Source organism: Anser cygnoides, chromosome 9, assembly GCF_040182565.1.
Source record: "Anser cygnoides isolate HZ-2024a breed goose chromosome 9, Taihu_goose_T2T_genome, whole genome shotgun sequence".
NCBI classification, from domain to species: domain Eukaryota; kingdom Metazoa; phylum Chordata; class Aves; order Anseriformes; family Anatidae; genus Anser; species Anser cygnoides.
The window spans coordinates 12,395,787-12,409,993 of record NC_089881.1 but is presented as its reverse complement, the minus strand read 5'-3'; the positions used below and the strand labels follow the sequence as shown (position 1 = coordinate 12,409,993).

General features: G+C 59.4%; 1 protein-coding gene across 1 annotated transcript; it reads right to left on the bottom strand.

Moving 5' to 3' along the window:
* Positions 1 to 2: 2 nt before the first annotated feature.
* TSPEAR (thrombospondin type laminin G domain and EAR repeats) lies at positions 3 to 11,919 on the bottom strand. Its single transcript, XM_013186039.3, has 12 exons — positions 11,521 to 11,919; positions 9,899 to 10,119; positions 9,566 to 9,804; positions 9,345 to 9,435; positions 8,719 to 8,875; positions 8,094 to 8,225; positions 6,831 to 7,063; positions 5,411 to 5,597; positions 3,915 to 4,144; positions 3,435 to 3,622; positions 2,632 to 2,733; positions 3 to 2,257 (listed from the first exon to the last, which is right to left on the bottom strand). The coding sequence occupies exons 1-12, from the start codon at positions 11,612 to 11,614 to the stop codon at positions 2,104 to 2,106; spliced, it is 2,028 nt and encodes a 675-aa protein (XP_013041493.1). The 5' UTR covers positions 11,615 to 11,919; the 3' UTR covers positions 3 to 2,103.
* Between the last annotated feature and the right edge of the window lie 2,288 nt (positions 11,920 to 14,207).

Genomic DNA, 14,207 nt, shown 5'->3' with positions numbered 1-14,207 from the left:
CAATAAACCATGTATTAAAGGCTGGTGGTTTGTCATGGCTGTTTAAACACGGGCTGTTCCTGGGGACCATGCTCAGGAACACATTTCCAGGATGAGCCCGGTTTGAGCGTTCCCACACCAAGTCTTACTGCACAAATCCAGTTCACTCGCACACTCACCCACAATGCTGGCCACACGGATGTCTCATCACGTTTGGAACAAAAAAGAGGAGCTGTTGGGAAGCAAGCTGTGTGCCGAGGCTGCAACACAGCCTGCTCAGTATCTGCTCGTGGTCTCCCCCCACCACCGAGAGCAGAAGAAGGGAGTCATGGCTGAGAGGGAGAGGAGAGCATACACTCCCTCCACAGGGATCTCTTCCCCCCTGCCCAGCCCAGCCAAGGCAGCAGGAGAAGTTTGAGTAGCACCAAATAGTGGAGGGAAGAAGGTCCACCTGCCTCACCCCCAGCAGGACTGGGGGCACCTTTGGGCTTCCTGGAGCCCCCCACTACTTCTGCCCCTTACAGGGATATTCAGTGGCTCCTCTCTAAGCTCCCGCTCCCACAGCCGGGCTGTTAAAGCAAACTCTTTGCTTCCCTTAAAACACAAAGTCATCTCTAAATCCCTGCTTTGGCAAATCATCTCTAAATCCCTGCTTTGGCAAAACCCTTGGAAACGTGACTTGTGCCAGCTCATGGACCAGATGGTAAAAGAACTCCAGGTCTTGTTATTTAAAAACCCGGTGGTGATTAAGCCAGCCTGATGATCTAGGGAGTCTTGACTCACCACTTTTCTAACGCTTGGCGTTGCTGAGATGGGAACTCACAGCTGCAAACCACCACATCCCACGTTGAAGCTGGAAGCGGGCTGGGGCAGAGGCTCCCAGGCTGTGCCGGTCTCGACACCCCCATCCTGCAGCACCCTGTGTGTGTCTGGGTGGGGTGTGCAGAGGTGTGGATGGGAGGGAGGCATTTTGTAATCACTGCAGCTCTATGTCTGTGTGCAATTAACCTTAAATCAAAATTAGGCTGTCCTGGAAGAAATGGTAGCCAGTATCATTATGCCCTTGTTGGGGAGGCCAACAAGGAGACCCGAACAAGGAGGCCCAAGCAGGAGACCTGGGGCTGGGGAGACTGGGGGATGCTCAGGAGGAAGCAGGAGAAGGCACGAGCTGGGTCCCATCCTCACATCTTCCCTGCAGCCTGCGTGAGACCCTGGGAGCCCCCAGGCATCCTGCAGAGCCCAGGAGAGACCGAGGATACCTGGAGGGGTTGTATGGACCAAAGGAGGAGCCCCCGTTGTGGGCAGAGCAGCTCGACTTCCTGCAGCTTTCATGGGTGGGTGCACACAGTTTATTGGAGCACTGGTTAAGCAATAGATCACCCCAGATAAAGGCAAGGAAAAGCATCCCTAACTCTGCACACAGGGGTGTAAGGGCCAGACAAGGCGGTGGAGGCCAGCAACACGCCGACACACACCCACAAAACCCTTGGGATGAGTGCCCAGGAGCACGCCTGCCCTGCCACCTAGGCAATGCCGGCCGTGACAAATGCCTCTGTCTGCCAGCTGCAGCTGTACAACAGGTCTGTGGGTTTGTACAACACACACACGTCCCTCAGCGAGCACAACCGAGAGCAGCCACGGTGGAGGGGAGGGTCAGCAGGCGCCGTGCAGCAGCGCGGTGGTGCGGAGAGGGACCCCCGGAGACAGCCCAGGCACGAGGCACGGTGTTGCGTGGGGCCACCGGGGTCCTCGCCAGCTTTGGGGCCCCTGGTGTCGGGCAGCCAGAGCCAAGCTGAAGCCAACTTTCCCCCACCTTCTCCCACATTGTTTCCTCCCCGCTGCCACATGCCCGACCCAAGAGCACACGCTCTGCTAGGGCTTTTTCTTCTCTAGCTTTGCACGAGCTCTGGCCGTGACAGCAGGGCTCTGGGACCCTCCTGGCTGGAGGCTGCTGAGCCCGGCAGCTCCTGTCCTCCTCTCTGCCCTGTGGCACACGCAGCCAGCCGTCCCCAGGTAGATGCTGCAGTTGTCCCTGGGCTTCGTCTGTCCCGGGCTGGGGTCTTCCCACTTCCACACCCTTGCTTGTCCCAGTCCCGGCAAGGAGCTGAGTACGCCTCGGCCACCTCATGTGGTTTTCAGCTTCAGCACCTTGGAAAGTGGCTCTTTGGCACTGGAGTAGATGAGGTAGGAGCCCTCGGTGGTGTTAAATGCCTCCCAGTCTCTACAGCCAACGGTGGGAAGGTGGTGAACTGCTACGAAGCCTTCATAGCCTTGCCACCTGCACGGGGAGGGCAGTTAGCTCCGGGGACACTAAAAGTGGGCAGTAAAGCCAAACCTGGAGCCTGGCACCTTCCACCTCCATCCAGTGCTTCAGGGTGAGGGCTTCCCTTCCTGCCTGGAAGCTTGTGCAGAGACAGGGAGCAGGCCTATCTGTCTCCCCTTGTACCCTCCCTGCGCTCCCTCCAGGAGAGCAAAGAGCCATCCGCCCATCCCCACGGCTGTGCCTTCCCCGTGGGGTGTCCTGCACCCAGCCGGCCAGTGCAGGCACGAGGCTGGGACCCGGCCCCTCAGGCAGGGACAGGAGTGCCCGTGTCCTCCTGCTGCCCCCAGGTACGGCGGAGAGCTCGCCCTGCCCCAGCCATGCAGCAGTACCTGTAGATAATACTGTTAACAGAGAAGGTGAAGCCGTCGAAGGAGTTTGCTACCACCAGAAAGGAGTCGTCCCCCATCGAGAAGAACTCCCAGTCCAGGGCGCTGGGGGATGAAGCAGACAGAGGTGGGTGAGAGGTGCCGACCCCACACTGAGCCCTGCCACCCTGCTCTGACCCCACTCCCAGGCACTTGGCCAGCCCCAGCCCCAGCCTCGCTGCTTCTCCCCGGGCATTCAGATCCAGCAGGTCCCCCGGGAGGGCTGGACGGGAAGGTCTGGCCCCAGCCAGGCCAGAGGGGCAGAGGGCTCCCCCTGCACTGTCCTTAGCCAAGGCAGCCAACTTGGGTGCTCGCCTGCATCACGCCTGATGCGGGGCAGGTTGGTACCAGCCTCTGTGCAGGGCCACCACTGCCCTGGCCGTGTCACCTGCCACCACGACCTCTCTGCCACAGCCCAGGGGCTGAGGACACTCAGGCAATGGCCCAGCACCATGTCCCTGTAAGCAGGACAGGTCCTTCCCACAGGGTACTGCCAGACTGCTGCTGATGCACAGAAAACCCCAGTCTTCCCAGGCTGCTCCTGAAAGGAAATCCATCCTTGTTCTCAAATCCAGGGCCTTCCCTTAATTCCCGCTGGGATTCAGTGCCCAGGCTTCGTCTCCCATTGCCCTCCCCATCAGTTTCATGCTCTAGCAGCGTGCAAGCCCCCGTGAACTCTCTGGGCCCTCCAGGAGGCCCCTATGCAGTTTGGGGTGCTCAGAGTAATACCACGGGCTGAGGAGCACCCCGGCTCTTTGCACAGGTACCTGTAGGTGAGGAGATCCTGGAATTTGACAAACATCTGGGCCGTGACGTTCAGCTCATAGATGGAGGAGTTGATGGCATAGAAATTAGAGGGCACCGGCATCCCACTGTCGTAGCTGTGGCTGTTGGCGACAGCCAGGAAGACTCTGTCCCCGATATGAAAGACCTCCCAGTCTGCAGCACCAAAGGTCTGAGGGGAAAGAAGCCGCACAAGAAGCATCGCATGGACAAGCCTTTTGCAAGCTAAGCACGCTAGGAAATGTGGTAAACCTGATAGGGGTGCAGTGGGGATGTTATCTGGTCTTAAGACCTTCCAAGGAAAAAGACAAACTTCCCTTGGTCAATTCCTAGGGGAGAACCAGTGGAAAACTCTTGCTACCTTTTCAGAGGGCTAAAGAGCAGCAGCCACCAAAATTATTCCCTGGCTTCTCTCAACCCAGAGGGGAACTGAGAAGCAGTGTGTGACCAGTGGGTGACCTTACCAGAATAGACTGGAAGAGCTGGAAAGAGCCACGGAGCCAGATGTAGATGTGAGAGTAGATCTTTGTGGATGTGCCATTAAACGTGTTGGCCACAGCCAGGAAGGAATATGGCCCAATGGTGAAAAATTCCCAGTCGTAGGCACCAGAGGTAGGGATGGTCTGGTTGGTTTCAAAGAGCCCAGTCCGGGGGTTCCACCTGTATATCACACTGTCTATGTTGTGGTTATTCCCTGGGGGAGACAAGGACATGCAGAGTGAGGAAAGAATAGAATAAAGACCCAGAAGCAGGTCAGACAAGGCAATATTTGCCAGCCTTGCCACGTGGGAGCCCTTCACACCCTGAGGAGAGGACGCTGGGGGTATCTCCACTTGCCCCTGGCGTGGTGACGAGCAGCGGAGCCAGGCCTCCCCTGGTCCCCAAGGGGCAAATGTCCGGGGCTGCCCGCAGCCTTCGGGTGCCAGCTCACACGGCTGGGAGGGTTCCACGGCTGGGATGACACTAACGCGGGGTGGGGGGGGACACACACTTCTTTGTGAAGCCCCTGGGGACCTCTGCATGCTGATTTACGTAGACCGCACCAGCCCCAGACAGAGCCAACCAAGACCAAAGGGCAGGCTCCATCCGGCTCCAATGTCCTAACGTCGTGCCCATGTGAGGTCCAGCAGGCTTTAAAGCTAAAAATCTCCCTCTGTCTTCTGCCTGGAAACTTCCTGAAGCTCCAGCCAGAGCCTAATCATTACCTATTTATTTATTATTATTCTAACAAAAAGCTGGCCCCATCCCAGGAGGAGGAGTGGACCCACTGGTCCCTTTTCACCCCATGCTCGCTCAGCACCGCTGCCCTTGTAGGCCCCGCTGGTGTGTCTGGGAGTGAGCAGCAGCGGGACCACAAGTTTATAGGGTTTATGGGTGACCCTCATTGCAACAGAAGAGAACGGGGCACAAAGGGCTCCGGGGGGAATGGGGTTTGCAGGAAATGGCCGCATGGACGAGAGGCAGCTCTGCAGAGGCTGAACTCCAGCTCCTGAAGGGAACAGCTCCAGCTTGGCTCAGCCACGATGGTCCGAACCCCTACATGATGTGCACGGCCCCCCATGGGGCCTTGCTGTGCCAGCAGGTCTCATCCTAAGCGCTGGGGTCCAACACTGGGGGTGCCTCCAGCCCGGGACCCAAACGAGGCCGGTGCCATCCTGCAGAGCCAGGGCCCCGGCACCGACCCATTCACCCCCCGCAGCGCAGGATGCCTGCCCCAGCCCAGAGCACCTCACGGCCCTGAGAGGGAAGCAGCAAAGGCTTCCCCTGTGCACCCACAAGGCAAACCCTCCAAGGTGCTGGGCTGCCTGCAGGGCACCACAGCTCCGGCTGCACGTGCTGCAGCAACGGGAGGATGCTCTCCAGCATGGTTCCCCTTCAGGGGGGGTGGCTGGGCCACGGCCCCCAGTGTCACCCCGAGCAGGTAGCTGAGCCGGGCCGGTAGGGAATAAGGGCTGGGTACCTTCTCTGTGGTTGACCACTGCGAGGAAAGCCTCTCCCTCAATGACAAATGCCTCCCAGTCCCTAGCGCTGTGCGTGGTGATCCTCTGGTGGGTGATGAATTTCTCTTTCCTGTGGCTCCACTTGTATATTACAGAGAACTCCTGACCCCTGTCATTCTGCTCAAAATTAGCCACTGCTAGGAAGATCTGAAAAATAACAAGCCAGGACATCTCGTTTTTCTCCTCTCACAGGGGCACGTACAAGCACAGGCAGGGCGAGGATGGGCTGGGAGGCTGGGAGGCTTCCCACGGGGAAAGGTTGTTCAGAAGAAAAAATCACAGGTAAAATGACAAGAGGAAAGATGATAATGGTGCCCTGAAATAAAACATTTTCTAGGCCAAAGAAAAACCCTTTTTTTGCTGCTTCTGGCGTTTGGTGGTTCTTCCACTGAAAGGACAAAACTACAGCCAGAAACGTTTGAAGAAAGAAAGTAATATGGCTTTCTCCTAAGCTTGCTCTCTGGAAGTAAACACAAACCCCTTCCTCTGCCCCTGAGCGAGGACATGGGATCCCCTCAGGCGCCTCTGCTCCCCACAGGCCCATGGGTCCCTTGTTTTCCATCTCCCCCTGCGTTCCCCACTGCTGCTGTGGGTTCCCAGCCTCTGGGATGCAGCTGGAGCCTCGGGAGGAGCAGGCTCCTGTGGGCGCTGGGGGTTGTGATCGGGGGGGACGGGAGGGAAGGCAGGCTGCCTTGGCGAGATGGAGGTGCAAGGGAGAGGGAGGTGACAATTCACTGCCTGTTGCTCCTCTCTCGTGCCTTGGATTAAGCAGGACCCCTGCCAGGCCCAGGGGCTTTGTCAGGCTGGGGCTCAGCCCCCCCAGGGATGGGGACCAGCCACTCTGCCTCCGACTGGCTGCCAGACATCCCAACCCTGCTCCACAGCTCCAGATCCTTGCAGGGCATCTCCAGGAAGGTCCCTTTTCTGGTGCCACCATGCCCGGAGGCAGGACTCATAGCAGAGCCCTGCAGCCAGCCAGTAGGCATGTGGGGACGGGGCCAGGACAGGTGGTACCAGGGTAGGGACAATCCGAACTCCCCTGGGAGCCCTGCAGCTCTCAGCAGATGTTTTTTTGGCTGGCCTGGAGCTCCTTGCAAGGGGATGACCTCGCAGGAAATGGAAGATCCTGCCAGCATCGGGGGCTGACGGTGGCCTGGGTGGGTGCAGCTGTGCCTCAGCAAATAGGGGGCAGTCCCTAGGATGGACCCTAACCTGGTGAATACATGCATCAGCGTGACTCTGTCAAAGACACAGGAGATGAGGATTTACCCCCTGCACCATGCCTGAGACACAGGTCTGTGTCTCACTAGGTGAAGGGAAGCCAGCGTGGGCCACCTGCAGCTTGACGCAGCCCTGAAACAACCTTCCAGGCAGACTCACCTTTTTCCCTATGGTGAAATACTTCCAGGACTGAGCTTGGTAGGTGGGGATGTTCTGGTAGGGCACAAACTTCCCGTCAGTCCACTTGTAGATGGCTGACCCAGGGGGGGTGTACCGATTGGCAGTGGCCGCAAAGAGTCCCACCTTCGGGATGGTGAAGACCTCGATGCCCATTGTCTCAGAGTTGGTCACCAGGCTCTGGTGCTCCTCCACATAGTCCAGCCGCTGTTTGGCTAGAAAAGGAGAACAGAAAGGAGAACTCAAAACTGGATGGCCCTGCTTTGAGATGTGCCCAGCACTGAGATGCATGGTACAAGTCCTGATGGCTTCCAGAGGTAGGCAAGGATGGGGAAACCAACCGCTGTCAGCTCCTGGAGAAGACAAAAAGCTCGTCCAAACCCAGCACATGGTTGCTGTCATGAGAAAAGCCCCAGAAGAGGGGCGAAGGATGGCTCAGTTGTTCTGTGCCTCCTGCTCCATGCTCTCACGCCGGAGCCTGGGCAGGCTGGTGCCCAGCGAGGTGGTCACGGCACCCAGGCTGCTGCAGTGTAAGAAGCAACAATGCCCTCACATACACCTTCATTTTTAGGTAGTCCTGTGTGATGATCCTTGTGAGTCCTTTCCAATTTGGGATATTCTATGACTGTCTGGAGACGGATTTTGGTAATTGCGAGCATGCGGGTGAAATCTGAGCTTTATTTTCAGACAAAGTCCATCCCCTTCCCTGCAAGGCCTGGGTGCTCCAGTGTTGCCCCACTATTTTCTGCACCAAGGCCACTAGGGCTGGAAGGACATGGGGACCTGCCACTGTCACCTTCCCACTGCTCGCCCCGGTATCTCCAGGGGCTGACGAGTCCTTCTGCTCCTTCCGCTCTACACGCGAGCACTTCGGCACCAGGAGCACTCACGCACTGGGGACCCGCAGCAGGGAGCAGCCCAGCACCCCAGACATGTGCAGGACAGCACCCAGTGGCCAGAGCTGTCCTGCTCGGGCAGACTGACCAAAGAAGGACCAGGAAGGACAGACACCACAGCACGGGCAGACAGCACAGACACTATGTGAGTGAATCCAGAGCTGCACTGAAAGTACTGATGAAGGCACAGACAGGAGAGGCATGCAGGGACGACCCCACTGTATCACCCTGCTGGTTGTCAACGTCCTTGGTTCCTGCCCCCCAGTGACACCGAGGGTGAATCTCTGCTCCTCTCGTGCTGGAAGAGCTTCCCCCCTCCCAGCAAGCATCGTGCATGGCATACCAGTACCTTCCAGCATGGAAATCCAGGTGCTGCCGTCACAGAGGTACAGCCCTCTCCGGGGGGCGTTGAACCAGAACTGTGCCTTCTCCTGCTTGGTGCAGGGTGGACGGGACCCGAGGGTCACCTTCATGTCAGTCTCTGGGCACAAACAGGAGCAAGGCAGGCGCCCTTAATACATGTGATGGAGGAAGGATGATGCTCACCCCAAGACACACGGCAGGCTGAACATCCCGGTGGGCACCAGGGGACACAGCATCCCGGCCACGATCCAGATGGCCGGCTGCTGGCACCTGGGGTGCTGCTGGCACCAGCAGCGTGAGCCCATGGCCACCATGTTACCAGGGGGGCTCGAGTCTCACCTCTCCTGTTCAGGCTGGATTCACCTGGACCCCAGTCCCCTTCACCCCGCTGCGGTGCCCACCTGCCCCCCGAGCTACCCGGCTTCTCCTCCTCCTCTTCCCGAGTTCAAGACACCCCGATCTCTCTCTGTTATCCCCAGGGGAGACTTCCAGGGACACAGGGTTCTTAGGAAATGCTCCTGCTCCGTGCCCTGCTGCATGCGACGAGCCCCCCGCAACACAAGCAGGACAGAGCCAAGCGCCCCGAGCACCCGCTGCTGGTGAGCACTGACCGTACGGGTACTTCAGCACCTCGTTGCTCGCTGACTTCACTGGCACATCCTGGAGAACAGCGGGGATGGAGAGCGTGGCTGCTTCAAAATTCGCAGCCGGGCATATCCGAGGGGTGGCGTCGGCTCCTGGCAGCAGGACAAGCTGCCTCAGCAGACCCTGGGAAAGCGGGAGCAGGGGGACGAGGAGCGAGTCCCGTGAGACTGGGAAATGGAAGCTGCTGGTGGTTCATGACCTGAGCTTCCCCCCAGGCTCCTGTTTGCTGTGACTCGGTGTGATTCACGCAGGTTTCTCGGATTACTGTTACGTGCCAAAATCTCTGACCTGGGCAGTTTAACAGCTGGCAGGGCTGGAGCATTGGCAGGGGCCGTGTTAGCTGCAGAAGGCTTTCGCTGCCACCACTTCTTGGAACCAGGCAGGCCCAGGTGTAATTTTTATATCAACGAGACCGTGCCACCAGCTGTTGCACATTTGTCCCATCAAGTCCGTACAGCCAGGAGGCCAAGGGCTGCCAGCCGAGCAGAGGTCTCCCCGCGACCACGCGCACAGCACCTGCTCCCTGCTCTGCCTGGGTACCCCTGTCCTGCGGCTGGCCCCGCAGCGACCTGGTGACACAAGGGACACCTACCGTGAACAAGCCTTTCCTTCTCCTCCTGTTGCCCAGGTAAAATCTGGCTCTCTTCACAGACAGAGAAGCTGGAAATGGCGTCTCCACCACCCTGCAGCAGGCAGAGGATAATAACGTTGTGGTGGCGGCGGGGGGACACAACCACCTGGCAGAGCACCTCCTGCCCTGTGTGTCCCCCAGCACCTCTCTCCCAAGCCCCCCAGCAGCTGCCCCCGACCTACACATCCTTGGGGCTGCTGCAGTCCACCGTCAGCGAGAAGGACTGGCCGGAGACGGCCAGGACGAGCGTGTGCCAGCGGCTGTCCGCCAGGGAGACGTTGCGGAAGGTGACGCGGGTCTGCCAGCCGCTGGAGCGCTCCTGGCTCCAGAAGAGGAAGTGGAGCTTGCTGGGCGCGTAGCGGAGCCCCACCAGCACGCTGGGGCTCTCCTCGGCCATCAGCGTGAAGATGTACTCGTTCCTCTGCAGGAGGAGGCCAGGGAAGGTCTGCCCGCTCCTCTCCCGGCCTCGCACCTGACTACAGGGGCCGGTCCTGGCCCCCAGCGGCAGCACTTACCTTGGCGGGGACGTCGAGGACTCTCAGGGTGACAATAATGGAGAACTCCTCAGGGAAGCGGTCGCAGTGGACGAAGAGGCGCGAGGCGGGGAAGCCCAAGGCCCGGGGCCAGGCGGCGGCGAGCTGGAGGCCGCGCACCCCCTGCACTTGGAACACCCGCAGGCCGCGGGCCAGGCCGCCGGCCGGCACCACCTCCGAGAGGATGTCCAGCGGGCGCAGGTCTACGCAGAGAGACCGCAGGACACGTCACGGCTGTGCCAGCCGTCCTGCCCTGCCCTGGGCTCCCCTGCTCGCTCAGGGCAGCAAACCTATGTCCAGCGTTGGCTACAGTGCTCTGCGGCACCCCAGGCGCCAAGGCTGGCCTGCCCACCCCAAAGGCGGGATGCCATGCCGGGGTCTCGATGGCGTGAAGCATCCCATGTGCGAGCTTCCCCACTCCGCGAGCTTCCAAGGGCTCTGCTCCCATCTGTCCAGCCGGCACCAGAGCCCACAACCAGAGCCAGGAGAGCAGGGAAGTGCCCACGAGTGTGCTGGCAGAACAGGCTCCTGCTCCCGTCCCCAAGGCAGGGGGCACAGCAGCCCCTGCCCCAGCCCCAGCTGCACACAGGCTCTTCCCCAGCGGATGCAAAAAGCTCTCATTAAATAATTATACTTTCCCCAGAGGAGAAAACAACACGCACAGCCCTTGGGCACCACCCAGACGAAAAAACAGCACTGGGAGACAAACCCCTGCTTGCACGCAGCTGGGGAGCAGGCAGCTCCGAGCCCCCATGCGGAGCGCGTTCCTGCCGGGAGCTGGTCCGTGCAGTGGCCCTCTCCCTGTCACACGTCCAGCTCGCGGGCCCTTAGTCCCCGTTTGTACCAAAATCCCCTCTGCTTAAGCACGGAGGGGAGGCCAAGCGGGAGGGAGCCGTCAGCAAGGCTGGCTGGGCACATAGTGGGGCTGAAACAGCCGGGGTGGGGAAGCACACCCTCCCCGGGCACCTCGCTTCAGAAAGGACCAGAAAAAAGTGCATGGCTCTCAGGAAACAACCGGTTTATGATCTTTTTTTTTTCCTTTTTTTTTTTTTTTCCCAGCAAATAGCACAAGCTGAATTCAGGCCCAGGTTTGCAGAGGGGTTTAGCATCTCTCGGGCTGCCCCAAGGGCGGAAGGGATTAGCCCAAAGGCTAGAGGCTGTGCCTGGAGAAGGCAGGCAGGGCCCTGTCCTCACTGAGGCTGTTTCCAGCTAAAACCAAAGATGTGAGTCCCAATTTGCCTCCCACATCAGCTGCTGCTAATGATCAGCAGCCACTGGGACCATGCTCTGCAGCGGGAGCACAGCCCTGGGGGACGTGGGACGCTGCTGGCTGAGGGTGCGGGAGGTGCAGTGGGAGCAGCGGCTCCACGGCTGGAGGGACAGAACAGGAACCTCCCGGAGTTTTGCCACCAGGAGGGCGTAGGATGCATCTGTCACTCCGAGACAGCCCGCAGGGGTATCCGAATGTGCCTGGTGTGAGGCACCCTGCAGCACAGCGCGCTTCCTGGGGGCTACTCCGGCAGCACGGGGAGCTGAAAGCCCCCCCGGTATTTCCCACTAACGCCTCCGAGCTGCCCTCCCGTGCCGCCGGTCCCAGCTCCTACCTGTGCAGTGCTGCCACGTCCTGCCGCCCCGAGCAAGGCCCCCGCCGGAGGCCCAGTGGAGGAGGACGGCCCAGAGCAGCAGCGAGGCCGACATGGGGGGGCTGGCCACAGGGGGTCCATCCACTGCGATGGATGGATGGATGGATGCTCACAGCCCCCGGTGCTCTCGCATGGTCCTCCCACGGGGCCGCTGCGAGCACTCCTCAGGGCGAAGCCGCTGTGGGCCGGGGGCTAACGCCCATCTCCTGCGTCCCCCTGCGTGGGCATCACGCCGGGTGCTGGGGCTGCCGAGGAGGCTGCAGGGCAGTGTGGGCTCAGCCTGCGTGCAGACATTTAAATGGCAAGACCAGGGGGGAGAGGAGGAGCCCCGTTTCCTCGCGGAGCTTTTATCTTTTGCCCAACCCTCTGGAAGGCAGCTTTGGGGAGGGATTTTTTTTTTTTTTTTTTTTTTTGCTTTGCTTCCTTTCGGTTTTGGTGATTCATTTTTCTGGGGTCACGTGGGGAGAGGTGGGAGAGCCGCCCCTGCCTGTGGAGGCCGAGGTGGGCACCTTGCTGTACCTGAAAGCCCCCGGCTTTCCGAGCAAGATCCCAGTCTGTACAGGGGAGATCCACCATCGCCTCTAGTCCACCCCACCCTGCCCAAAAAAAAGCCAGACCCTACCAGATGGATTTTTCCCCCAGTGCAGGTGATGCACGGCCACTCTGCCCATGCCCAGCACAAAGCTCCCAGCCCACGGCCAGGTACCAGGCGCAGATCTGCTGTGAGGAAGGCAGAAATACGCCACGCACCACTTTGGAAACCCTTGAGGTTACAGTATTCAAACGAGAGACAGCAGTGGAAAAACTCCCTGTGCACAGCAAGCTCTGCTCGGTTTCTCTAGCCACAAAACAAGTTACTTCCATCCTCTGAACAATTGAAATTAGCTCCCCCCCCCCACCCAAAGTCTTCCTGCGAGGCAAACGGCAGAATAGAAAGCTGACAGCCAGGGCAAAATGACAAAGAGCTGCTCTGCAAAACCCGGGCTTTTGTCGGGGAGGAACAGCCGGAGCTGTACCCACCAACACGCACCTCGGCCTCGGCCCCAAGCCTTGCAACAAGCTGCCCCGTGCCTGGAGCTGCCCAAAAGTCCCGGGCGCCTCTGCCTGCATGCCACCAGGGGTGCTTCCCTCCCCGATTTAGGGCATCCTGCCTGTGCAGCTCCAGCCTCCCGACAGGTTGGCACAAAGGCGGCTCGGCGCCGCCGCACGCCGCGAGGCCGCACACATGTGTCCAGTTAAGCGCGGCTCCAGGAGCTGGCAGCGCGGCCCCGCCACCCTCGGCGGGGGACTTGCATAAGCACCGGGACTTGTGCGAGCTGCCCAAGGACCACAGCTCCCGCTGGTGCCGACCAGCACGGCCCCAGCGCCGCAGGAATGGCAGGGTTTTGTCTCCCAAGGGGACGCAGCCACCTTTGAGAACATCCCTGGGCGAAAAGCAGTCGCTGGGGACAGCCCCAGATGCGAGGTCGTGCCCTCCAGCAGCAGAGGAACCCAGGAACTTCCTAGGGAAGAAGAATTCCTGGGAAATTTTTTTCTTTCTGGAAAAGAAAAATTTCCTGGGAAAGAAAAATGGCTGTTTGTCAGCGTAAAGGAGAAACAAGGCAGCACTGAGCCTGGCGGCATGGGCTTGCTTCTCAACCACGCACTGGTAACAAACAGGGCTGGCCCCAAAGCTTGAGGCTGAAGGCAGCAAGGAGAGGGACACTGGTGGTCCTAAAGGGTTTCACCCTTCTTGGCCTTGGGAACCTGGCACAGCAGAGGAGAGCAGGCAAAGTGCCATGGGCTGGCCCACAGAAACCAAATCGTGATGTTAAACACAGACACGGGGCCACCTCTAGAAGCCCACGGCCACGCTTGGTCCAGGACCTGCTCCTTGTCCCAGCAGCGTTAGGAAGCAGTCTGCAAAATTGTCTCTAAGTGTGCACACATTCCTGCGCGCACAAACAACCAAGGGAGGATGGAAGAAAGGATGAAAAACAGCAAGACGTTTGCCTAGTTCTTATGGGCGGTAAATAAAACCATGTGGCAGCTCTGAACAAAATGATCCTTGGACTTCTCCCAAAAAGGTTTGGCCGTCCCTGGATTAGGAAAGGTTGAGAAACATGGCTGGAGACAACACGCAGCAAGCAGAGCTTACATGCAGAGGACGGGGCTAGGAGGGCACCTCGATCACTGCCGGGCCCCGCACACGGGATGATGCTTCTGCATTTCCACAGTCGTAGCTCATTTGTTATTTGCAGACACCAGCCACGTTTCGGGGTTACTATTACATTTCAGTCTTTAATCCCGACATGTGGCAAGAGCTCCTTCTCCCTAAAATGCAGCACATGTAGGGGCGCTGCCATGGCAGAACCCGGAGGGACCCCTGAGCACCACACCTCAGTGGCATGCCCAAATCCAGCCACCCAGCAGCACTGCCAGAGCTCGTGGTGGTGACGCTGAATAAAGGGACAGGGTCCCACTCCTCGGCCACGCCATGGGACGGAAAGCCCTGCTGCAGCACACGTGGAGACCCCTCACGCTGTTTCAGCAGCTCCCATTTACTTCCTCACACCACAGTTCCCCGGTGCTGGAAGGAGCTTTAAGCACTGCTACAGGCACCACTTGGGTGCTCAGCGCCTGCTTCGCTCCTGGCTGACTGCAGCTGA